The sequence below is a fragment of the Nannobrachium achirus genome (assembly GCF_963921795.1).
Source record: "Nannobrachium achirus genome assembly, chromosome: 3".
In the NCBI taxonomy this organism is placed as follows: Eukaryota; Metazoa; Chordata; class Actinopteri; order Myctophiformes; family Myctophidae; genus Nannobrachium; species Nannobrachium achirus.
The window spans coordinates 41,801,142-41,828,810 of record NC_137812.1 but is presented as its reverse complement, the minus strand read 5'-3'; the positions used below and the strand labels follow the sequence as shown (position 1 = coordinate 41,828,810).

Here is a 27,669-nt window from a genome sequence, read left to right as displayed (position 1 = left end):
CTGGATCTTCATCAAGAATGTATTTAGAAATGCATTCCTGATAATGATCCAACATTGAATTGAGGTTGCAATAATGTGGAAGCACATCTACAAAGAGCAGACTTTATTTGATTTGAGTTGATCTCTTGTTTGTCCTGCACTGGGACACTATAGTGGATGTGCATGCACTACTTCTCTTAATACTAGATTTAAACCTTAGTAAATGTGGTATGACAGCAGTCAAATCTAATCTTTAGCAAAGTTGCCTGTCTGAGCTGTCCAAAAAATAAAAGAAAACGTATCTGTGATGCTAAATAATTAAACAACTGATCTTTCTTTCAGGAGGGAAGCCCAGCTTGATGTTGAGGGTCAATTCCTTGTTAGAATCATATATGATGATTCCAAAACATATGACCTTGTTGCAGCTGCAAGTAAAGTTCTTAGTAAGTGTCCTAATCATGTTGTATTTTGTAATCCCTCACTTTTGTCCTGTGTTCATACTAGTGGCAGTCAGCTGATATACAGTATCAGTACACACTACTGTATCTGGATCTATAATATCTAAATATTGGTGGTGGTGAAACAGATAACAGAATGCAACTGGTACTGTATAGGGACATTATTTTCTGGTTACCTTTGTATAAACTGATCAGCAATGCATATCTTTTCAGAGATCGATGCGGGGCAAATTTTGCAGATGTTTGGGAAAATGTTCTTCGAATTTTGCCAAGAATCAGGATACGATACCATCTTGCGTGTTTTGGGGTCTAATGTTCGTGAATTCCTGCAAGTAAGTACATGTAGGCTTTTCATCTCTAGCATTTGCAGAAGAGCGGAATACAAGAAGAAACTGTAGTGTTCTTTCTTGTGCAGTTTTCATCACAACACAACCTGCAATGACCATAACCACTTTAGACCTTGTAATCTGTGCATCTTTATACACTTGAAAATGTATATGTGAAAAATCAACATGAAAATAGCCTCTACAAGCTCACAATCCGTTGCGATGCAATGTGTCGTTAGCTTTGGCCTCGGCTAAGTACTGTATATAGGCCTAGTCTATTTTTGAGAGTTTACACAATAATGACATGCCCAAAGTAGTTATGCTAAGATTAACATGGAAACATAAACAAGATTTGCTTTCTTTGATGTAATTTTCAGAATCTGGATGCCCTGCATGACCACCTGGGTACCATCTATCCAGGGATGAGGGCTCCTTCCTTTCGCTGCACAGATGCAGAGAAGGGGAACAACCTGATACTTCATTACTACTCAGAGAGGGAAGGTCTGCAGGACATTGTCATCGGCATCATTAAGACTGTTGCTCAACAAATCCATGGAACAGAGATAAAGATGAAGGTCTGCTTGCTTACTTACATATTATTTGCCCTTGTTACTGACAGTGTAGTGTAAGTGATATTTCAGTTTGTTAAAAGTGTTGCATAGCTCTATATTCTGTTAATAATCATAGAGTATTTGTTCAGTAACAGGGGTCTCCCCTTCTCTCCAGCTCTTTAGTAAACAGAAGATAAAGTTTTAGACTATCCATCCAGGACAGAGAACTATACCGGATACAGGATACAGTGAAATTGGAAGTGATAAAACAAAAAAGGATTATGGTATAAAATCTAAGCTGATAAATTGGTACATACTCTCTCTCCTGATTGGATAAATTGGCAACTCACCTGAAAGTTAATTTTGTGTCTATTAGAAAGCTGGAGAGACAGTGCTACTGAACAAAAACTCTATCAAGATATTATAGAGCTTTAAGGTTTTACACAAATCTTTGACCAGGGTCCCTTCAGTGTAATCTTTCATTTCGATGCATGCAAGCATGTGTTTTTTGTGTGTCTAAGGAAGTAATGGAAAACTCAAATCTTAATGTTACAGAACACTACGATAACATTCCAAATAATTCAGTTGGTCCCAAATTCCCAAATGGGAAAAGCACCGTCCAATGATAAATTCAGTGTTGAGTTGAAGTAAGGCTTTTGGCGAACGTCTATGAGTCAGAGCATATATTTAGAACTGCGTTAGGGTCTGCTGCTCAGGAATATCAAGTCTTTCAGACAGGTTTTTGGATTAATTGTACAGTATGTTGTTAGATCATTAGTCTTGTCTGTACACTTTGTACACATTTTGTAGCTCTGCAGACAGTTATTCTCTGGCAACTCAACACAATTAGGATTCTAAGTGATCTATCTCAGTATCAACAACATTAGCAACATGCTGGGTGATACAGCTCCACCGCTTTTTTATAGTCATGTTAATATGCATGCTCTATATTAGAGACAATAATCTTGACCAATAGCTGTGGAATTTGATCTATCATTAGATCTATCATGTGTTGCCTGTATTAGCAGGAGAACATTAGACATTAGAGCAAGGGTCTTCAACAGGGGGTCCGGAACCCTTAGGGGATCCTCAGAGTTACTACAGGGGGTCGTTCAAATCTTTGCGTGATAGAAACCTTTTTCTCCTTTTTTATATTAACCACTTGAACCCTAGTGTCCATATTCTGAGAACTTTAGCCAAAAATAGCAGATCTACAACTTTAGCCAAAACTAGCAGATCTACAACACCTTGCGCTGCCAAGCGTTGTGAGCTTGTAGATCGGCTATTTTCGGCAAAGAGGTTTGGTGAAAAAGAGCAGACCAAGTACAGAGTGGAAGGTCAAATTCATGAAATATTGACGGTTCAAGTGGTTAAATATCTGAAAACACAAATTTACATGAACCCAAAATACACTGATGATTGTGCCGTCAAACGATGAAACTATATGGTATCTATGGGTTGTGGGCGTCCCTGCTTCATCTCTCGCTCTCTCTCTCTCTCTCTCTCTCTCTCTCTCTCGACTAAGGGGTCCTTGGCCTGAAAAGACCCCTGCATTAGAGGATGTGCTTTTACATCACACCCTCTAAGAGGATGCTCTGTGTGTAATGAAACAACCTGAAAATGGCCAAAATGTGGCACCTCATCTCTGGAAATATAACCCACTGTTACCATAGCAACAGGACGCAGACAGCATCTTGACGTCAGCATGCCTTGTGTGCCAATAAACGAATGAACCATATCCTTGAAACATATATTTTACTAGCTCCATCTCTATATACTGCATCTATCTAAATAAAAAAAAGATAAAATTTTGGCACAAAATATTTTCAGATCTGTGGGGTCTGCAGATACATTCATATTAATTTGGGGGTCTGTGACGTGAAAACATTTGAGAACCACTGATCTACAGCAGTGGTTATCAATCTTCTCAGGCCGCGACCCCCAAATTAATAATATTTTAACTGGGGAGTGGAGACCCCCCCCCCAACCTAACGAGCACTAAGAGTTGAGGCATTATATTTTGTATAACACGGTTCTATTGTGAAAATAGCAGATCTACATGCTCACAACGCCTTGTGTTGCGAGGCGTTGTGAGCAGGTAGATTGGCTATTTTTTTAAGTTGTCATTTAAGTCATTTTGGAGGTATTAAAAAGTCCTTAAATTGTCACTTTAGAAATGTGCAGATACACTTAAACTTTATGTTGGTTTGTTGACTGTTGAGTGAGGAAACAATGTTTCACATTAACCTAATCATCTGGGGCCCCCACAAAATAATCTGGGGACCCCCCTGGGGGTCCCGACTAACAGGTTGAGAAGCACTGATCTACAGTATGCTGGTGTATGCGTCCACGTTGTGCAGGTGGTGCAGCACAAGAGCGAGGAGTGCGACCACATCAAGTTCCTGATCGAGGAGAAGGAGTCGGAGGAGGAGGCGTTCTACGAGGACCTGGACGGCGTGGAGGAGAACGGCACCCAGGAGACGCGGATCAGCCCCTATACCTTCTGCAAGGCCTTCCCCTTCCACCTCATGTTCGACAAGGACCTCATGCTCACACAGTGCGGGGACGCCATTTACCGAGTGCTGCCACAGGTGAGGATCAAATAATTGCCTAATTGCAATTATTTGATACAATCGCAATTATTTTTGCCTCATAATCCTTTCCATGTTGTTTTTTATTTTATTTTTTATATCAGATACTGTGCCATGTTGTGAGCTTATAGTTATGTGTTGCAATTCTTTGTTTACAAAGCATTAAAGAAAACAGAAATGTAATTTTTATGTTCCAGTGTTCAGTGGAAAAACACAATGAAACAAATGTAACCAAATGAAAGGGTGCAATTAGCCAGTAGCTATGCCCCTCCCCTAAAAGCTTTTGTCCAATGCTAGCTTAGCAACCAGCAGCTTGCCAAGGCTGTTGCCAAGGCAAACCTTGGCAAGCAGGAAGTTATTCTAAGCTAGCATTGGACAAAAGCTTTTTGGGAGGGGCATAGCTACTGGCTAATACTTACTGATTGATAAATCCTTCCATACTACAATAAAGAAAAAGCAATACAAATTCTCTGAAAAGATAAATTGTTCCCATTGTCAACAGAAAACAGTTTGTAATCTTATAATTTATACTTCATTGCATTGGTAGCTTGAAAATCAGTTAATCTTTTGAAGAGTAACACTGTCATGCAATGATGTATGAATGAGGCTTTCATCATGTGTCATTCAAGCATACATGTGTTTGGATTTGTTCTCCTAGCTCCAGCCTGGTACCTGTAACCTCCCTTCAGTGTTCTCCTTGGTCCGTCCACACATCGACTTCAGTTACCACGGCATCCTCTCTCACATCAACACTGTCTTCGTTCTACGCAGTAAGGTACATAAACAACCTTTGGTCAGCCTGTTGTCTTAACAACTTAAACCTCAGCATCCCCAGCAATTTGGTGTGTGTGTTGCTTCCACTTATCTTGCTAGTAGTGTCAGCAACAAAATAATACACAGTCACCATAGCTCGGTATACAGTTGTAATCCCTTAATCAGTAAATGACAGCAATGTCTTGACAGTGAACTATCGTCATCAGGATATATCCATGATGAAGATAGTTGGCTTTAATGGGTGATTAAAAGACTACATGAAGATAGTGAGGTGGTGGTATGTTAATAAATGCCACATTGAAACCTGGGATTAGCTAGTTATATTGTATACTGTCTTATGGAACATGCCACAGCAACATTTTGCTGGTTGTACCTCTTTGAGTGAGCATGAATCTTGAAAATACACCATTCATCCAAACAGAGTCTATCTACATGAATGTTTTGATTGTACAAAATGGAATGTGGCCATAAACCTCTTTTCTGGTTTTTATTTTATTGGTTATTTTAGAGAAATATTGGGGCTGACGATAAAGCCAAGTCCGTGGCCATAAAATCTGTCAAAGGCCTTATGCTTGAGAGAAATATATCTTTTCATGACGGAAATGTGGTTCATAGATTACAACAGAAAATCTAATGTGAAGGCAGGAAGATGAAGTGGGAATGTGAAAAAACAAGTGTATGGCAAGTTCCTAACTCAAATAACAAAAGCAGCTGAGCTGAATTAGTAGGCCTAGTCTAGTTTTAGATACATTATATGAAATGTTTTCTCCACTTATTTCTACTTCTTTTTCTCTTTTTTTCCCCTATATTTTTATCCCACGATTTTGTAACCCATTTTTGACCCAGTGCCGATTGCCTAAACTGTAATCCGGGGGGCTGCTCTCCCTCTGCCAACCAGGGGGGAGCCCTGAACTGAGCTCATGCTTCCTTCAGTGCATGAGGAGTGAGCAGGCCACTTCTTATCACCTGACAGGGGGAGCTTCCCCAGGTGGACGTAGCGTGTAGTAGGAACACGTTATTAAAACCAGTTCCTTTCTCCTCCATCAGGCACCCCGGCTGGACAGGGGGAGGTAGTATAGAGTATAGAGGATTACTGCATGTTTTTTGTGAGGCTACCTACCCTAGGGGACACGGGGAGAACATGCAAACTACACACAGAAAGGCCCTTTCGCCAACCCCACCAAGGGTGTGGGGCTGTGGGCACTGTTGACGTGGAGGAGAGAACACGCCCACAGCGTCCCCTGGCGGGAATCAAACCCAGGACCTTCTAGCTGTGATGTTGTTATAACAACCAGTAGTTTAAGAGTAGTCTCTCAAGCCAGTCTGTAACTCTGCCTCACAAAAGGCTTTCCGTCAGGGGACAATATCATGTCCGTACACAGAGAAATGTGTCCGTGGCAAGACTTGTCTGTGGAAGTTTTCTAGATTCTCTGTTTTACACACCAGTATACAGTAGGAGTCCACTAGTACTACTGGTGGTTCTCAAATGTGTTATTTGCAAGGACCCCCATAACACTGAGAGAGTAATGGAACCATTTCCATTCCAGTTCCATTTGTTCACTCTCAGCGTTAGAGACCTGTTATGGTCATTCAGGATCTCTTTATGTGTTTCTGGTAATATTATTGTGTTCTCATTTTGTATGTCCGTGGCAAAAATGTTATTTTGGCAAAAGTGTCCACCCCAAGTAAGCATGACGATGATCCCTGCTTTCCTTTCATGAAAATATATTTTAAAGTATCTTTAAAATACATGAATTTCCACTAGCAGCTAACTACAGTGAGTAGATAATGTACATAGGCTTTGGCTAATTTGGTTTCCAGTAGGAGTGATTTAAACGACAGCAAAGGCTAAATAGAAATGTGTGGGGGGGCACCCGCTTTATTTCCTATATGCATTTTCAGCACTGCCGATTCCGATAACAACATAATAATAATAATAATAGACTAGTTTCAGAAACAGGAATGTATGTTGTTATACAGTACTTGCTGCCTGCATTGCACCTGTATTTGCTGTGCTTGCACAACCTTGCATTATCCTGTGTTTTACTGCATTTCCCTCAGAAAATTGATAATAACCAATTTTCTATTATGTCTTTCCTCGTTTCATTTCTGTAAAGGAGTTGTCCGATATAGTGTTTTACATATCTATGGAAGAATACACTATAAAATGACATGGTCAAGTCCAGTGGTTCTCAAACTTTTCATTCCACGACCCCCCAAATAATCCTGTTTGAACTGGGGACCCGTTGAGGCATTTGTATATACATTTTTTATAACATGGTTCTATTGTGAAAATAGCAGATCTACATGCTCACAATGCCTCGCCTAGCGAGGACGCGAGGCGTTGTGAGCATGTAGCATGTGAGCATGTCTAATATATATATATATTTTTTTAAGATTTGTTTTTTGGCTTTTATGCTTTTATTGGATAGTACAGTAGACTGACTGGAAAGGGGGGGAGAGATGGGGAGAGACATGCGGCAAAGGTCGTCCGGATCGGGAATCGAACCGGCGACGCCGCCAGGCATCAATGCCTATATGGTATGCGCTTAGACCAGTAGGCCACCGGGCGCCCCTAGCAAGTCTAATATTTGACAATTTGGCCAATGTTTAATTTGTCATTTTAGAGGTATTAAAGTCCTTAAATTAGATACCATCTATAAACTTAAACTTTATGTTGGTTTGTTTACTGTTGAGTGAGAAAACAGTGTTGCACATTAAGCTAATCATCTGGGGACCCCCCAAAATAATTTGGGGAGCCCCCTGGGGGTCCCGACACACAGGTTGAGAACCACTGCTCTAGTATTCAGTGATTGAACATGTGATGTGACCCTGACAGGAGGGCCTGCTGAATGTGGAGACTGTGGAAAATGAGGACGAGCTTACCGGGGTGGAGATCAGTTGTCTCAGGCTGAAAGGACAGATGATTTATTTGCCGGAGGCTGAGAACATCCTTTTTCTCTGCTCACCCAGGTACTGTAGACATGTGGCTGTCCAGTCGATATCAAGGTCTGTGCTAAAACCATATATAAAAGTCTATAAAAACTCTAATTATAGGTATAGTTTTAGTGCTTTAGTGTGTACTACTACCCAGGGCCCGCAAACCTCTTGAAATGGGATCTGAAATATATCTTGAATGACCTGACCCCAGAGATAATGTGTAATGGTTTGTTTGGCCCCAGATATATTTGTGTACTGGTTTGTGTTAGTTTTGGACAAAAGCTGTAGTTAAAGTGTGTTTGTTTTGAAGAAAACGCTAAATGGAGGAAAATGTAGTCTGGCACAAGTGGCAGACTACATTGTTATTGTAGGAGCCACGGTTCAACAGTTATTGGCCAAAACATTAAGAGGGCTGTTAAGTAGTGCCACCATGTACATGAGGCCGAAGTGACAATGTTGGGGTTGAGGTTCCTCCTTTTCCTGCTGTGAGTGTGCATGTAAAGTTTCACAGCAATCGGGAGCTGGCTGGGTTAATGATTGGTGGCATTTTGTGCAAAATGATGCACTTCTGCAAAGTTTGTAAGGCAATCATAGGAATGGAATATGAGAAATGACTACAGAGATAAGGGGGCGGGGCCCTATTTTCGTCCATGCCTTACCCCTGATCCCTAAACCTCTGTGCCTTTTTTACTATTTCAATTTTTTTTTTTAAATAGTTCAGATGTCCATGTAAATCAGCTATTTGAAGTATTTTAAAATGTTTGTCAAAATAGTAAAAAAAAAAAAAAGACAAAGACGTTTAGGGATAAGGCATGGACAAAAATATAGCTCAAGGTGTAGGAGTAATATTAAAAAAAAAGTTTTCCTGGTGCTACAGTATAACGGCTAATGCTATAAGAGGCCTCCAGGGAGTGTGCGTGTACAGTTTCACCCTGATCGGTCCAACAGTGCCGGAGATTAGTTGGTCACAGACTCACAGACAGACGGACTGAGGGACATGCAGACGGATGGAGACAGGGGCAAAAACACACAGTAGTTTATATGTTTATATCCAGTATAGTTTATGGTCAGCCTGACGAAGACCATAAACGGGTACTTGTAACAGAGACCCTGTGTTTTTTATTACTTCCTCTTTCGTGTCTGACATGGGGGCATATGTACCGGCATGTCTGTACTATACATTACAGATCAGTGGCGTCAGTTCAGCAAACGCTAAAGGCACGCGTGCAAGACACCAGTCATGTTGCCATACCTTAGCAACAGGCATGATGAATTAATTTTAAAGTACATTTTATTTTTTCCCCCTGTAGCCAATATATGGCAGCTGCCATACCTTGCCATACCCAATTGACACCTCTGTTACAGATCTTAATTCAACTACTCTATGTCAATCACGAGTAAAGGTGGTTTCTAAATGATATCTAGACATTTTGAATTACAAAATGTCATTGCTATATATAAGAACAAATCACAGACTGAAATTCTTAATGCCCTAATGTTATAAAATGTAAAATGTAATAAGATAAGATGTAACCAATGCATTAATTCTGCTTCATGCCATTTTGGAAAATGGTAATGGCTCGAACACACTGTACGATTTTGCGTGGTTGGCGAGGCATCAGATCATTAGATTATTTCACACTGCACGAGTGGCTTTCTTGAAATCGGCTCGTTGTGGTTTTCCCCGACAAGATTGATCACCGACAGATCACCGACAAGGGGTCACACACTGCCAGATATTTCACCAGGCAGGATGCATCCCAGATGATATAGCCAATATTACATTTGTTTTTATTCTAATTGCGGGCGTAAATGATTTTCCGCTCTCGCTGTGTGTGCGTGCCTGCGTGTCACACACACACACACACACACACACACACACACACACACACACACACACACACACACACACACACACACACACACACAGCGCACTCCGCACCTGTTCGATGTTTTCATATTAACACCAGCCATGCTGCTGCTGCGGTTTTATCAACATATTGTGAGATGCATTGGTTTTATAATGCTATGAAACAGCATCTATATTATTATGATGAAAGTCATGAAACAGCAATATAGTGATCTATACGCTGGACGGTCCGCTGCGTAATAATGCGCTCTCCATGCAGTCTCCAGCTCTCCTCATGTTAAATTCTTGATCTTCAACCCGCCGGTAGGCTATTTAAATACATGGCTGCAGTACGGGCGGCCAAACTAATTAAAACATCGGCAATAAACGTATATCTGTCTGTCTACTGTCTCTCCCCCCACCTCTCTCCCTTTCTTTCTCTCAACGCGCGTCGCTCCGTGCGTCTCCATTTGACACAGAGAGAGAGAGAGAGAGAGAGAGAGAGAGAGAGAGAGAGAGAGCGCACTCGGGTGCGCACTGCGCTGTGACAGTGACAATCAAAGCTCCTATTAGCCTATTAGGTCTATCTAGAAACGCTCGGGAAGCTGTCGGCGAGCGCTGGAATCGCGCACGGACCTGCTCGCAGAGTCTTTCATACACAGCGAGCAAAACGATCTGCGACTGCGAGCAACGTCCGATCTCGAATCAGAACGCCGTTTTTGTCGGCGAGCGCCAAAAATGGTCGGCGACAGCACAATCGGCTCAAAAATTCGGGCAGTGTGATCGAGCCATAACACACGTTCATTCCGTGATACTTGCTTAAAGCTTGCGTACTATTGATGTAAATAATTGAAATAAGGGCGCATATTGGTAGCAGTAAGGTTATGATTACCAGCATCACCCGACCTTGATTCTAACAACTAATTGTGTTTTTTGTTTTCTGTTTTGATCTCCATTCTCCTTGTGGTTTAGCGTTATGAACTTGGATGATCTTACACGAAGAGGGCTTTACCTGAGTGACATCCCGCTGCATGATGCCACTCGTGACCTGGTGTTGCTGGGGGAACAGTTCCGCGAGGAGTACAAGCTGACCCAAGAACTAGAAATCCTCACTGATCGTCTACAGCACACACTCCGAGCCCTGGAGGACGAGAAGAAGAAAACGGATAGGTTTGAACCTTTTTCCCCCCTGTCTTAATGGGCCATCAGTCCAGTCTACAAACCAAACATGTATGTTTTATTAGGCAATGAGGGGCTTTTCCCTGGCCATATCATAATTATACATGAATGCTACCTTTACAAAACACCACCAGCAATAGGTTTACCCCAAAGCAGATTGACCCAAACTCCTGGTATAAGAATATGTTATAAATAATTTGAATGTTTACTGTGACATAATTTGTGCAATCGCTGATATACCCTATTGCAACACAGAACCACTGTTATTTCTGCCAGATATGTAGCCTTGTTAAACCACCCACTTCCGGAAAATGCATTGTCATTTTTACGGAAGTTGGTGGTTTACGATATGTGTGTTTAAATATGAAAGGCAGAGTGGTTACTATAGTTTCTCTGTGAAGAAGACTAGCAAGAAGACATTCATTTTAAAAGACACACAATACATACAGTACCGGTACTTGCAAGAAAACAGAAGCAAGAGACAAGGGGAAATAAAACATATTACATATAGGGCAAGCAGGTTGTATTATGGCTGCAGGACTGCGTGATCAGCTTTAATACAGTCACAATCTATTGTTAGACACATATTTGCATGAACTATTCTACAAGTCCATGTCATTTTGAGTCTACATTTGACTCTGGCTCTCCATAAAGGATCTGTCGTGGCAATCTGGCACAGCAGCAGGACACAACTGAAGTGGAATGCACTTTCTGCTCAGCAAGAGCTTTTGCAACCCCATCTTCTCATAGGAAAATACTTTGTCTTCGCTGTTGAAATCCATTATTATTCCTCATGTCATACTCTACTCTGAAAGTGCCTCGGGAGATTATTCAGGCTCACAACATTGATTAGAATCCTGGGCCCCACTATAAATATTTAAGAGCAGCGCTTTTTCACTGCTTCGCGGTGCTTTTGTGGTTTCTGATGATGAAAGCATGTGATTTCTCTAAGACCTAAGTCCGAAATGCATAGCAAATGTGTGTGCATGTAGTGGCACGTTTACGTTTGTGTTATGTGACCTTCTCAATTCTGATGCATCTTTTAAGACATTTTCCCTTTTGACGGTCTGCCATGATCTAACCAGTTACCATAGTAACGGCACCCTCCCTGTCTGAGAGGAACAGATTGTGTTAAGAATTTAGCGATAGGTGTGGAGTGTTGTTCAAGTTAAATGCCATTCCAATATCAAACATAGTGCTGGACAGACCCTGGGGCGTGTTTGGTTTATCACATGTCTCCATGAGTGCACTGTCACATTTCTGTTAATCCAGGGGTCTTCAACGTTGTCAGGCCAAGGACCCCTTAGCAGAGAGAGAGAAGAAGCTCTACATATTGTATAAATGTGTGATGCAGATTTTCACCGATTTCATAGATAGATTCATAGACTTGTTTGACAGCACTGTCATCAGTCTATGTTGGATTTGTATTAATGTGTTTTTTCAGACATTTAACCACTTAAATCGTCGATCCTTTGTAAACTTCACCTTTCACTCTGTACTTGGTCTGCTCTTTTTTAACTCTACACCAAACCTATTTGCCGAAAATAACCGATCTACGAGCTTATTGATCTGCTATTTTTGGCTAAACTCCACAGAATAGGGATGCGAGGGTTCAAGTTGTTAATTTAAAAGAATTATCCTTCTGTATCATACAGATTTGGCAGCCCCCCTGTAGTAACTCTGAGGACCCTCTAGGGGTCCGGGCCCCCCTGTTGAAGATCCCTGTGTTAATCTATGCGTGGTCCTCTCTGCCTCTTTCTAGGCTGCTGTACTCCGTTCTGCCCCCATCTGTGGCCAATGAGCTGCGGCACAAGCGGCCGGTCCCAGCCAAACGCTATGACAATGTGACCATCCTCTTCAGCGGCATTGTTGGGTTCAATGTCTTCTGCAGCAAGCATGCTTCCGCCGAAGGGGCCATCAAGATTGTCAACCTGCTCAATGATGTTTACACACGATTCGACATCCTGACAGACTCTCGGAAGAACCCATTTGTGTACAAGGTCAGCGGCGCAATTTCTATGTAGGAGAGACTATTTACATGCAGATTAGCCATTTGGAATAACAGATTATACTATACAACTGAAAGATCATATGTACATCAGACACATACTGTACGGTAGATCTTTAGTCCTTTAAACTTGGGAATTTGAGTGCTTTAACCATGGTTCTGTGACCTGCATTCACCAGCTCTGAAATAATATGCAGTTTGAACTCATACAAGTCAGTAACATGAAAAGTATTTTAAAGTTGACTGACTTGGATGCCTCCTCGTAAGAAAGGTTGTACCAACTTACAAACAAAATGTAGTTTTACAGAGGGACTGCACCATTTTACAGTCCTCATGCAGCAGATTTAAACTCTAGGCTTTCAGACAAGAATGCACTTTGAGAAGTCAAACAGACCATGCCACTTCCAAGGGATGGGTTTCAGGCAGTGGGTCACCAAAAGAAGTAATATTTACGTTACAACCTCAATGACTAGGTGGTCCCAGTTTTTTTTAACTGCCCTCTAAGAGGCCCTGGATGTCTTAAGGCTGACGTAAGTGTTTAAGTGTTTGTCTCAAGATGTTTCAGTTCGATTGTGGCTGTGCTGTTGGAGAACTGCCATTGTTACTCAGTAGGAACACGTGATGTCATTTCAATTCAAAGGAGCTTTGTCACGTCACGCGAAACAAAAGCAAACTGTGGTTTGACGACACCCAGCTGATGGCGTGAAGATGGATAATTGCGTGGTGGTGGTGTTCTTTCTACAGGTTGAAACAGTGGGTGATAAGTACATGACAGTGAGTGGTCTCCCAGAGCCGTGCACCCACCATGCCCAGTCCATCAGCCACCTGGCTCTTGATATGATGGAGATCGCTGGGCAGGTTAAAGTGGATGATGAGCCAGTACAGGTACACACATGCCCGATATACATCTTCACACAACGAATATCGAAACTATAAGGTTACAGCACAGGGTATTGTGATGCTTATCTGCTATTTTACGATATATATATACACACACACACACACACACACACACACACACACACACACACACACACACACTGTATTAATTATTATATATAATATATTTGAACAATTTCTGCCTATAATGACATGCTCGAAAGGTTGAAAGTGGTAAAGGACCATGATTTCTTGCCATTAGCAGAGATTGCTCTTGTCTTCAATACATCTGGTGTGTGTACACCAATACACATTTTAGTAGATCTTGCCTTCATTTTGTAACATCATTCAATGTCATTCATGTTGAAACGGTGTTGAAAAACACAGATCTCTAAAGTTGCTAGGTACAGTAGGCAACAGTGTCCCAATAGGCAGAGGAATAAATGCCACTTGGTGGCACTATAACAGGCAGATTCATGTTCCACTGACCAATGTACAACTTTTTATGTGCACTCCCTAGAGGCCAAGGAAAACCCTTTGTCCTGCATTTTTCATATCTGCCTTTTATAGCGCCACCAGGAGGCCGACTTATGTAAAACAATTCTTTCCCTATTATTCCTTGAGATTTTATCCAAAAATCATGCAAATCAGTACACTGTATCTCTATAGTCATGTGATCAAGATGGATCTGTCTGATATTTCATATTCCATCATAATTGGCTAACATTGGCTTTCAAAGTTTTCAGGATTGGTCCATTTTGAACAAAATTACTTAAATCATGAATGCAGCTTGTGATTACAGACAAATTCTGCACGCACATTGCCACTAGGTCAAGGAACAAATGAACTGGAACAAAATGCCTCAAATCATGCATGCAGTGTCACATTGCCGTTAAAGGCCAAAGAAGACATGGCACCCTTTTCACATTTAGCGCAACCAGGAGGCCACACTAACTACAGTAATACCTGACATGGTGCTCGGAAGAGCACTGCTTCTAGTTGTGTATGTAAAACTTACATTATAAAATGTAACAGCACATCACACCACCACCTCTATTCTTTGCTCACTTTTACACGCACGCACGTCGCACGCACGCACGCACGCACGCACGCACGCACGCACGCACGCACGCACACACACACACACACACACACACACACACACACACACACACACACACACACACACACAGAGAGAGAAAAAGAAAAGCATGACATCATAATAAATGTGGTTCATTAAAACCCAGGTTAAAATTAGCTATTTGTCCATGGAACCATTTTGATTAGTGATTGCAGGCAGCAGGATAATGATCTTAAATGTGTCTGTGCAACTGAACACATTTCCACTCAGACATAACAAGCAGGAAAAGCTTTGATGTAAAACAGCAGACTTTTGTTTAACCTGAACTGTTGAGTTTGTTATTGTATCAATGACTGTTGGGACTTAACTTTGGAAAATAATGTCTGTTTAACAAAAGCCTGTTTATGAGGCACATGGCATTGGCTGAAGAGGAGTCCAATATTAGCCATGGAGACAGTCTCAAATCATCTCACCACCCTGTGGTTAAAAATAGATTCCCATTAAATTTGTTCCAAACTGAGTTTTTTTTCCCTTTCTCACATCCTCAAGCTGGAGACAATAAGCGGTAGATGTGAAAATGTAAATATTAGGCCATATGTTCTATGAAAAGCATGAGAGGACAACCAGAGTTCTTTTTACAATTGCAGTATTTTAAGGTTTCAAAACCTGACTGCATCATATTGTCCATACACTGATTTATGAAGAGGCTGACCTTAAAATGACCCACCGAAATGTTCCAAAACATTTCAGCAGTCAGCCGAGAATTTATGACAACAGACAGTAGGAGTAACAGGAGACATTAAGCTGGGCTACAGCCTAGTTGTCATCTTAACTTTTATTTATCTCTGGGCACAATTCATTTACATAGTCCTCTCTTTAACTTTTACATTGTCCAATTACAGTATAATACACTTCTTGTATTAAACACTAAAAGTGCATTTATTCAAGACTAAACTATTGCAGTCAGGGTTGTTTTGCTTTGGAAATGAATTAATTCATAGTTTGTCACCTACCACCAGCCCTATGTGTTGTATCTAATTATCGTGATTACACCTACAGTGTATGTTTCCTCATCAATTATCAGTATTGCAGTTACATAATGAATGTTTCTGGCCATCGCTGAACATTTGCTTAGAGCTTGGCATATTTAGATTTTGGCATACTGTTTCTCAAATGACAACTGATATGGCTGTCCCCCTCCAATGGAATGCGGTTTCAGTCGGGTATGTATTGTGGTCTCTTTGCAGATTACTATTGGGATCCACACAGGAGAAGTGGTGACTGGGGTGATTGGTCAGAGAATGCCCCGCTACTGCCTTTTTGGAAACACAGTCAACCTCACCAGCCGCACAGAAACTACTGGTGAAAAGGGGAGAATAAATGTCTCTGAATACACTTACCGGTGAGATCAACTACCTTTTCATATCAGATCTGTGGCACATTATCATAGATATTTACTCCTGCTCTTATACAATAACCTTGCTATGGTGTATTGACTTGCTAATTAGTGTGGTTGCCCTAACAGGGCAACACACTATAGTACTTGTCCGACTTTATTATTCAAGAGTGGCGCCAGGGACGTGCTGGGCCCCTGATTCAGCCCGGGAGAAAGAGTTGGAGTTGAGTTATATTTCGTCGTTGTCGGGTGGAAACCTTATATGTCCAAAACCGTTTGTTTTGTATTTATAATTTTAAAAATAATTTAAACTAGTGAAAACAGCCGATCTACAAGCACACAATGCCTCGCACCGCGAGGTGTTGTGTGCTTGTAGATGTGCTGTTTTCACTACTTTTGTGCAACGGCCTTGTATGATGAAGCAGGCTTTGTGAAAAAAATTATAAATTTGAAACTTGGAGATACAAGGTTTCTGCCCGACAGTTACGATTTACTTTGTTGGCCGCACAGCCCCCAAAATGGAACGAAGGCCGACATTTTATTTTATTTTTTTTCCTAATGGCCGGCCTAGACCTGCCGGGAATGAACCGGCCGTTTGGGAGTTGTCCCGCTTTTCCCAATGGCCAGCACGTCCCTGAGTGGCGCGCTACTCCTCCCACAGTTTTTGCACCACACACTCGCGTGTCGCGCCATATGTCAAATCGACCGGCTTCAAAACGGGAATCGTGCGGAATCATTTTCTGTAGAGAAAAGTTGTATAGTTTTAATTGATATTAATTTATTAGTGAATTAATTTTCCCCATTGACTTATATATTCATATCCATATATGGAGCTATATCCATTTCTGGAGTCTGTGATGTCAGATGTAGAGGTATTAGCCAGCTCCATATATGGAGATCTAAGTGATGATCCAGTCGTCTCCATGTATATATTTGGAGATCCAGGTGATGATAGTCACCTCCATATATGGAGAGAGAGACACACAATTATAATTTAAACCTTTTCCAAATATGGAGATGACTGACATCATAGATGTCTGACATCATATAGACCACATGAGACTGACACAGTATGTCCATATATGGGCATTCCAAGATATGGGCTTAATATTGATGACATCAGGGATCTCCATACATGGGCATAAAAGAGACAAGGATGGAATGGTTTAGCACACACGCTCAAATAAGTACAAGGACTGACAGATTCAGAGATATTTATTTGCAGGTGTGACTCACGTCACGGCAACCACACTTGCAATTTCCAATTGCATCTTTCTAGTTTATTTAGTTTTTGTTGTATGACACGGTCATTCCACAAAGTCAGCCCTAATGTCTGTGTAAGAGAGCTTCAAAATGATCTCATTAGATGGTAATCAAGACTAATATAATGCCTTTTTTTAATACTGGCCACTGAAGGGTTGAAATCCCCTGGTAGAATCCATTAAAAATAGTGAACAAGCCAGAATTAAGAAGAGACTATACCTTTTTTGGTGTTCTTTGCAGACACTGACATGTTCCACAGACAATAAAGTTTGCCTTTTGTTGAAACCTTGTTCCAGGTGTTTGCAGTCTGCTGAGAACGCTGACCCTCAGTTTCATCTGGAGCATCGCGGGCCGGTCTCCATGAAAGGAAAGAAGGAACCAATGCAGGTGTGGTTTCTGTCCAGGAAAAGTACAGACACAGAAAATTAAACATGTTTAGTGCTTTCTTTCCTGCAACTCAACTTCAACTTCAGATTCCTTATTATACGACACTAGATAAGTCATAATAACAAACACTATTAAAGCTACAATCCAGGACATATTCTTATGAATACATTTTTGTTTGAACCAAGCTGTATTTTAAGAGTGTGTTTTACTTAGCTCATCCGCAGTGTTGGAAGTGGTCTCCCTACTCGTTTTGAACCTGGTGTCGGGTAGGAGACCTACTGATTGACATGTCAATAAGATTATCTTGTAGTTCAAGTTCGTCATTGCAATTACCCCTCTCCATTGAGAGAGAGACAACAGACATGAAACATGGGGATTGTAGATTTAATAGATGTTCATTTTCATGTGCAAAATATTAGAACACCAAATAATAAAAAAACAAGTTATTTATAGGTAGTATTTTCTATAAGAACATCTATATAATATTTTCCATAATGAAACAAAGTTGGTCAAAAGTTAGCTTTGAATTGAGCGAGCCTTTTCTTTTCATGTTTGTTCTTATCACATGTTCTGTCATGACCTCTCCTGGTTTCCAGGAGTATCACAGCCACATATTTTACATATACACTTTAATTGTAGTGCGCCAAAGTAGTCTAAATGGAACATAGAAACATATTTACTTTGTATATTAATATTACATGTGCTTTTGAGACCAGGTGTTATTTCTGTGGTAGTCATTTTGCACCACCCTACAGTATGTAAATCTGGTGTGTTCACCAACTTTAACATCTTGAAATGTTATTACTCTTAAATTATTATAAGTTTCACTTGATATGTATGCATCTAGATCCTGTGGTTTAGTTTTGGCAAGCTTTTTGAGTCTTTTCTAATGTTTGTGTAGGCTTTTACTTTTATAAGATGTGTAGTGCTATAAACTGTCTTTTTACTGATATTAAGAATATGAAATGGATAATTTGATTCGACAGTACCACATCAAGTGTCCTTCTATAACTTTCCCTTGTGGTTTTGTGCAATTTGTCTAAGTCTAAAGTCCAGTTAAAGGTCTTTCACCAAAACATACCTATGAAACCTCTGTGCCAGCAAATCTTTGTGTTACAATTGACGTGGCATAGTTGATGTGCCAATATTTTATGTCTAGTTAGTGTGTGTGTGTTCCATAAGAGGTACAATGAAGGTCTGTCTGATGTAGGGAGACGTAATGATACAATACTTAAGCCATAGATTATAATCTATTTATCTATTCTATGATTTGATGCACTATATATGTAGGTTTTAAGATACATATTTTGGCAGTATTAGTATAGTATTATGCCTTTGCCATTCACTTTGCGGCTACTTTTCTTTAGAGTAATTATCACCACTGAGATATTTTTTATCTTAGAGATCTATATATTTATTTTTACTTTACATTGTGCACTGATTATAAAGTTGTTATTATTATTATTATTATGAATTACATGGTAGGAAAAAATCTAAAGACCAAAAATTAATATATGAAAAAAAAAGAAAAGGAAAAAAGTTAGAAATCACTATTTGACCCATATACATTTTGCAAATATGTAATTGTTCTGCACTGTTTGATTTAGCTTCACATCTGTTTAATATATCATTTCCATTCACAACATGCTTATTCTTGCTGTATGATGTCTCATGCTGTGGTGTTGGATCTTGCAGTAATTATTCAATCCACAGTTGCTGCTTTTTGTTGTGAAGCCTCCCAAGTCCAACCCCCCTATGTGTGCCAAGTGCCTCTTATATGAGTTTAGACTATAGTAGTTGGACACTGTATTCATTCTATTACACAATAAAGAGGCCACTAAAGTGAAAAGGTTTTGAGATGTCTTGTTTAATTCTTGTTTTGTTTCTTGTTATGCCAGACTGATTGATTGATGATCATTCATTCATTCATTAAACAAATTGACATGAGAGTGTAAAGAGTACAATTCAGGGCCAGTGATTCATTTTAAGATTTTAAAGTTTTTCCTTGTGAAGTATTCCCCCTTGTGGTCAATTAAAAGACTACAGGTTTCAAAAACAAAATCCTGCATACTGTTTTGGCATACTAAACAGAAAAATCATACTTTCATGATGACATATTGTACAGTATAACCTGAAAAGTTACATTTGTAATTCATCTTGTTCTGATCTTGCACTTTGTAAGAATGTCTGACAAAAGACAACATTAGCTCCTTTGATACTTAATCAAACAATGAATCATTGCTCCACCTATCATTAAATCACTAGATGTTAGATGGATGCTAGACTTCTAGACTCAAGTTCAAATCCTAATCCCGTCATGCCATCTCTGCCATAGACTTCCTGTCTCTCTATATACTCTCCTATCTAAATAAAGGATAATGCCAGGCAAATCTTGAAGTGCAGGCTGCAGCGAAGGTTGTAAAGTTTGCTAATAGCTAACACATCTAAGGTGATCAGAAACAGCATCAGATAAGGGTGAGTTATGTAATGACATGTCCTGATAATTTGATTGGTCAGATAAGAGTAGATTAGACAGACACTTGTCAAAGGATAAGTGTCTGTTGCACGTCTGTTGACAGACTCATTTTACGTGCACAAAACAGCCTTCCAGAAGAACGTTATTATTTTGTCTTCTTTGTTTTAGAAATGTAAATTGTGGAACGTGTTGTTTTTGGGCTTTTTGCCTTTATTGGATAGGACAGTAGGCTGACAGGAAATGGGGGAGAGACAGGGAGTGACACGCGGCAAAGGCCGCCCGGATCAGGAATCGAACAGACAATTGTACAAGTCCCTCTGATCCGAGTCCCAAGCGAGTCGCAAGTCATTTTTTGGTCCAAGTCTCAAGCAAGTCTCAAGTTTTTTCTGTTGTGGGCAAGTCAAGTCGAGTCGAGTCACAAGGTTGTCAAGTCAAATCGAGTCGAGTCACAAAGTTGTCATGTCGCGTCGAGTCATGTCGCGTCGCGTTGAGTCGAGTCACAAGGTTGTCAAGTCGAGTCAAGTCACAAGCTTTCAAGTCGAGTCACAGTATCTCAGGTTTATATCTTGAAGAGCGAAACCTTTCTTCCTAAAGTAAATGTCAAAAAATACCATGCAGATCTGATCATAGTGTTTGGCTGCTTCCGTGCTTGTGCTCTCGCTTACATGCCTGTCTCCAATCAATCAAATCAATCAATCAATAAAAGTGTGAACCTAGCGTGGCGTTCACGACTCAAGTTTTTGCCCTTATGTCCGATTCAAGTCGCAAGTCGTCAAATTTGCGACTCGAGTCCGAGTCAAGTCGAGTCATCATGACTCAAGCCCAATTGTCTGGAATCGAACCGGCGACGCCGACAGGCATTGATGCCGAAATGGCACGCGCCCGGTCCACTAGGCGAAGGTCCAAGTGTGCCATTCACTGGTTTTCCATATCCAGATTCAGAATCTAAATCTGCATTTCACTAAACCACTCACAGCATGACTGGCACATAGATCGCCTATATAGCCTGTCAAAGCCAGTATATTGATTGAAAACTAAAAGGTTAGCCTATTTATTGAAATGTATTTGAACATTTCTGGCACAGGATGCCATCCTCTACGCCAGTCTCAACAAAATGTAAACATTTTCTTTTAAATGGTGATATTCATATTCACAATACACACTACCCTGCAACCCATTCACCCACACACTCGCACATCAAACCCCACAAATACCATCCGTAACCCACATACAATCCTATACATACAATAAATAAATGGTTTACCAGTCTATGAAATCACAAGCCAGCCCTATAATTATACAAAATATTGTGTTGACCAGATTCCGCCAAGTCTATTCTTAAAGGTATTGACTGAAGGAGCCTGGATCACTTCCTCTGGAAGTTTGTCCCATTCTCTAACTATTACAGTTATCCTCATGTGTAGAGTATTACTCATTTAGATTGAGGTGAGGTGCAATAAATGGAGCTATGAAAACCAATCTACATTGATGAATATTCAAATGAAAGCAATTTGTGGCAAACAGATGTATGATTTAGTCAGGTGCAATGCAATAAACTGCTATGTAGAATTTGTACAGAGAAAGACAAACAGACAGTGTGTGTGTGTGTGTGTGTGTGTGTGTGTGTGTGTGCGTGCGTGCGTGTGTGCGTGCGTGCGTGCGTGCGTGTGTGTGTGTGTGTCTGCCTGCACCCTGCACAACATATGGAGTATTAAACACCCTTTGTAAACAGATATGAAGCAGGTTACATTATGCCCGACCTTACCATACCCGAACCCGACCCGACATTTAGGGTAGGGTGGTGCCTAAAATGTATGCTAATTAGTAGGGCCTCGGGCTCAATGAAAAAAGAAAATATATATTTTTTATTATTTTATTACTTTTACTCTGTGATAGATTTCTCAAATTCTTCCCAAACCCGACCATACCCGACCCGACCTGACGTTTTCGGGCCAGGTAGGGCCTAAAATGTATGCTAAGTACTCGTGCTGGCCCAGTTAGGGCCCAGTTGGGGCCGGGCCTTCATTTTCAGGCCCGTTGAGAAGGGCATCTTTCTCTGGTTTAAGAATTAATTCATGACAACTTCTCTATTCTAAATCATGGTATCTCACAGATACCCACTGCACTGTTCATATAGGGTACATAGTAAAATACTCAGTGTTAAGATGAACTCTGAATTGTGTAAAAGTGTAGACTATTACAGTACACTCTCAGAGTCAAACCAGGACTGAGGATTTTAGGCCTTGAAAATAGCCGAGCTTTAAACAGCCACATCAGCAAACTGATATGGGGCAAGATAAGGTACTATAATGATGGTTTAAAAGGAACGGCACTGACTAAAGCAAGACACTCCCTAGAGTTTAGTAGTCCACCCTGCACTGCTACCATGGCTTTCGACGGCACCTGGAAGGTAGACCGCAATGAAAACTATGACAAATTCATGGAACAAATGGGTGAGTGGTCATTGATTTGACTTGATTTGATTTATTTCATATTATGATTCAAAGAAAAACACATGATAGGCCTACACATTTCTCACAGAAACATCAGGGATAAAACATAATTAAGACGTATTTCCATTGTGTTCCTTGGTTTTGGACAAACAAAACATTACAGAGAACAGGTGCTGGAACATCAGTTTAAAAAGTGTTTTTTTGTCACATACATATTTAGCCTGTCAGAGCCAGTATATTGATTGAAAAATACAAAGGTTATCCTCATGAGGCATGTGTAGAGTTGATCATTGGCAAAGCATAGTACTGGCAAAGTAAACGGACAAATGGATATTGTGAAATATTTGCTGAATGTCTGGAATGTTTCTCTGTATGTGTTTAAGAACAATATAGAGAAATGTTAACATCATTAGTCATTCCTTGTGAGTCTGATCAAGATCAGTTAAATAAGTCTCTTTATTGCAGTGTTTTATTCATAGAATTGGTGCATTATCACACATTTTAAATTAAATTAATATAGTATAGCGGGTTACATCCTCACACCTATGTGAAATGTTGTATTTGATAATCAACTTATTAGGGGGTCACATAAATGAAGTTGGAAACATGGCAAACTTTGCAACCACGTCAGAAATCAAATTAATTTGATTTGAAAAATTGATATATATATATATTTTTTTTAATTAGCCTAGTAATTTGAACTTTGCACCGTTTCACCTTTTAAAGTGTAAATGGTAAATGGTGCATTTATATAGCGCTTTTATCCAAAGCGCTTTACATAGATTGTGCATTACATTCACCCATTCACGCACACATTCATACACCGGTGGCGAAGGAAACCATGCAAGGCACCAACCTACTCACCGGGAGCAATCAGGGGTTCAGAGTCTTGCCCAAGGACCCTTCGACATTAACTCAGGGGGAGCCCGGATTCGAACTGGGAACCCTTCGTGCTCTAATAACGGTTTCTCTACCCCTGAGCTATGTACAATTAAAGGAAGTACTGCATGTACAGCCAAAATGATTAAATGATTACAGGTTTCCTATGATTGTCCAATGTGAAAGTCTGTAAAAGATATTTGGTGTATTTGATGACAGGGCTCAACTTGGTGAAAAGGAAGCTTGCAGCCCATGATGGCCTCAAGGTAACCATTTCGCAAAATGGAGACAAGTTTCATGTCAATGAGAGCAGTAACTTCCGCACACTGGACATTGACTTCACTCTGGGAGTCGCCTTTGAATACAGCCTTGCAGATGGAACAGAACTTCAAGTAAGAATAATTAGCACACTGGTTCTCAAAGTGGGGGTCCAGGGGACCTTGAGGGGGTTCCAGGGGGTCTCCAGCAACATTAGCTGATATAACATCAAAATCATTTTAAACACTTTAACCCTATATACAGTACATCGAACATTTGAAAATAGCTGACCAACAGTACAAGCTCACAATGTGTGTTGCACTGTGAGCTTTTGGATCTGCTATTTTCAAAAAGATCTTGAAACATTTTTTATATTTTGGTGACATTTTAACAACACAAATCTTGTATGGGGTCCCTGGCACCGAATATCTTCACATGGGGATCTGTGGCGAAATACATGAAAATGTTTTAGCACCACTAGTCAAGCACATCTCAACTGCCTCCATCCCTCCTTAGACTCTCTTTATTACCAGTTAATACAACATTTTGAGTTATATTAGATAGACTAGCTGTGTAATTGATCAATACATTGAAGCTGGTGTGTAATTGTGTTACCGACATTATTTGACCACTCAGCAGCTTTTCTGCTATTGCATAATCAGCATCGTCAGATAATTGTTATTACAGCAATGTTGTTGAGTGAAGCAGACCACACCTTTATACATTAATGTCATGCCAACTTGATTCATTGCACTCCAGGGTTCATGGGCACTGGAGGGAAACATCTTGACAGGAACATTCACAAGAAAGGACAATGGAAAGACGCTGACAACCACCAGAATCATTGAGGGAGGGGAACTTGTACAGGTACTGTATCTAGTTCCCATTGAGGACATGTACATATATTTTTGAATACGGGTGTGTGTGTGTGTGTGTGTGTGTGTGTGTGTGTGTGTGTGTGTGTGTGTGTCTGTCTGTCACTATCAGCTGTTTATCTGCAGTCCTTGGTAAACCTTTATTGATGACACATTGATCTCATGAGCTACAATATTTACAGTTAAGAGATAAGCACTCATAATCATTGATTATCTGAGTATTCTGAGGCAACTTCAAACATGCTGTGAGCGCTCAAGGTATTCCAAAGCTCTAAGAATGACTCAAACACAGTAGAGTTAACCATTTGGTTCTAAACTTGAAGGCTGCAGGGACACTATAAATAAAATACTGAATCAACTAACTTTATATTTCCCACTCCAGAGCTACAACTATGATGGCGTGGATGCAAAGAGGATTTTCAAGAAGGTCTGAAGCAAACTGGTCAAACACATACATACAAGATTGACGAGACTCCGAAGACGGCAGTAAACATGTACAAAATGGACTATTTCAAACCTACAGTATATGTGGAACAATTTTAAAGATGCAATGGGTTTTGATACTTAAAAGTAAAGCAATTTCATGAGTGCCCATGGTGTCTGTGTTTTTGTCCTACATTTCGTTCAAGCTCAATGCTGTATGATGTAGACCTCAATGTTGCAAACACAAGAGAATGACACTCACAATAAAAAAAGAATACTCATTTAGAGTGATAGCATAATAATTTAAAGTTTATTTAACAATGAATAAAAATAAATATATATTGACATCTACAAAAATATAAAGTGTAGACAGTTACACTGTACATGTTTCTTTCAAACGGTTCCCTCCTTATACAATTCATTAAGTATTGACTGAAGCACCAACTCACTTCAGTACTCATTTAAGGGCAAATCCTAATCACAAGTATAGCAATTGGGCTCAGCCTGTCACAGTAGGTCCTACTTTACACAGGCCTCAGTAGACTAAAATGTATCATATCCATCCAGTGACAATGTATAAATTCTCTTTTATTCATTAAGTTGAAGTGATATATTGTGTTTAGGCCAGGTCCCAAGTCCAACAACCTGTATAATATAGTTGATACAATGCCAACTCGGACAGTATGTGACACAACAAAAGAAAGACTTTTGAGATAGTCATCTACAGTACCTTAAGCCTTCAAGGTTGGCCATGAATGACCTTGGAAAGTAATCATCAGCTTCCTTTCCATTCACACACATAATATTATTCACAATCACACCGTAATTACAAGTTGCCTTTACCCGACTTTAACCGTAACTCAGCATGTACATTCTCCAGATGTAGTAGGTTAATACTTCAGGACCTCACGCATCAAGTATCAGCCCCTGCCTCTAAATGCATGCACACATGCATGCAAACACGCACGCACACACACACGTACAGGGTAAGGAGAATTGCATATTCCAAATATTTGAATGACATCCACCACTTTTCATCCTTTCCCTTTACGTGTTTTTACACTTGAAAATAACACATCCCACCAAAAATGTGAAGGCACTCTTGATTCAACTGAGAATGCAATATTCACAATCCAAAATATAGCCACTGAAAACAAGAGCAAACCTATTATGACACATCATTTACAGAAAAAGTTATTGACATGAAATACAAACTAAAAAATAAATTAAATACAGAAACCAAAGCAATTAAACACAAAAACATTGAGAGTGATACAAATAACCATATGATGGACATTGGTTCTCAATTTGCTCCAGATAGATCTTCAATAGAACTATTGGTTTGCTCAGGGAAAATATGACCCTCCCCACATGATAACATTATTTTGTAACTATTATTTATAATGAATACAACATAGAGTTGTAAAAGGCCTCCTTAAATCATTTAACTATTACAATTGAGAACTTACCTGAATGGCTAAACCTCACTGCACGGTTAATAAGTACTGAACATTTGAATAGTTTCCACTCTACAGGGACTATTTTCATGCAATGATATCCTAATTTTGCTGGCAAAATAATAGTACTGTGACATGTGTGTTGGATTACCAATCTCAAGCAAGTTTCAAGTCTCAAAAATGGGGGACAAAAAGAAAATTAACTAAACTAAATACAGTATGCTTTGGCAGTAGCCAATGGGCTTAACAGAACAATGGTATGGTCCTTTACAGAATAGTATTTAACTAATACAATTAACATACAATTATTCATAGTAGCTACACTTTTTCTACTTTTTTTGTGATTGTTTAAGGTGATGTTTTTTCCAGTATTGAAATATCATGTTAAAAGTTCAGGAGAGGTTACACAAAGCACAGACACAAACCTTTAAAATATGGAAAGCACATAAAAAATATATATACAGTATATTTTCATTTCCATGTATGTTTATACCATAGATTTAACGACTTAAGAGTATTCAACAGATACCATTGTTGCAAAATGTTATGTAAAATCAATAAAATCTATTTAATTGTGCCATTTTTAGGCAGGCCTACAGTAACAGGCTCATTGACCTGAAGCTTCATTACTGATAACCATTTATACGGTGAGTTACACTGTAGTGGTTCTGGATGTATGAACTACCAAGCCTTACAAATATGACATATTTTGAACATTCTATTACCCAGCTTCACTGCATAATATACCATGTCATTTTGCAGCATGTTATTTGCATCATAGTTTTCTATTTACAAAATATGTTTGTATAGTCTATTGTATGAGTCTACACTCTTGGTGGGGGAAAGAAAAAGAATACAGAATAACATTCAAGTATAAACTGAGTTTGAGCCTTGCATAAAAATAAATGCCTATATATATATACACATACACTATACGTCTTCAAATAATGTATGGTTAATTTCTCATGTTAAATGTCACATATAAAAGTAAGCTCTACCGATAAACCATTTAGAATTTCGATGTCTATCGGACTCAATGTCTATTATTTCCATGCTCATGCTAATACTCCACACACACTCACTTTATAAAGGCCACATGCAGTTTCATAGCAATTTCCAATTAGCCAGATAATGTGGTGTGGTGCTGGTTGCTTCATTGATTTGGGGGTTGTGATAATCCTCTCCTG

At 39.8% G+C, this 27,669-nt stretch overlaps 2 protein-coding genes across 2 annotated transcripts; both read left to right on the top strand.

The window, feature by feature from the left end:
* The first annotated feature begins 650 nt into the window (after positions 1-650).
* On the top strand, positions 651-18,074 carry gucy1b1 (guanylate cyclase 1 soluble subunit beta 1). The gene is made up of 10 exons (XM_080721601.1): positions 651-769; positions 1,141-1,338; positions 3,675-3,905; positions 4,564-4,680; positions 7,519-7,652; positions 10,441-10,638; positions 12,410-12,647; positions 13,400-13,540; positions 15,863-16,017; positions 17,571-18,074. Exons 1-10 carry the CDS (start codon positions 677-679, stop codon positions 17,701-17,703), a joined length of 1,638 nt encoding a protein of 545 aa, XP_080577727.1. The 5' UTR covers positions 651-676; the 3' UTR covers positions 17,704-18,074.
* A 4,385-nt stretch (positions 18,075-22,459) lies between these two features.
* fabp2 (fatty acid binding protein 2, intestinal) lies at positions 22,460-25,035 on the top strand (the record flags this gene model as incomplete). Its single annotated transcript, XM_080722596.1, has 4 exons — positions 22,460-22,590; positions 23,689-23,861; positions 24,487-24,594; positions 24,985-25,035. Exons 1-4 carry the CDS (start codon positions 22,524-22,526, stop codon positions 25,033-25,035), a joined length of 399 nt encoding a protein of 132 aa, XP_080578722.1. The 5' UTR covers positions 22,460-22,523.
* Between the last annotated feature and the right edge of the window lie 2,634 nt (positions 25,036-27,669).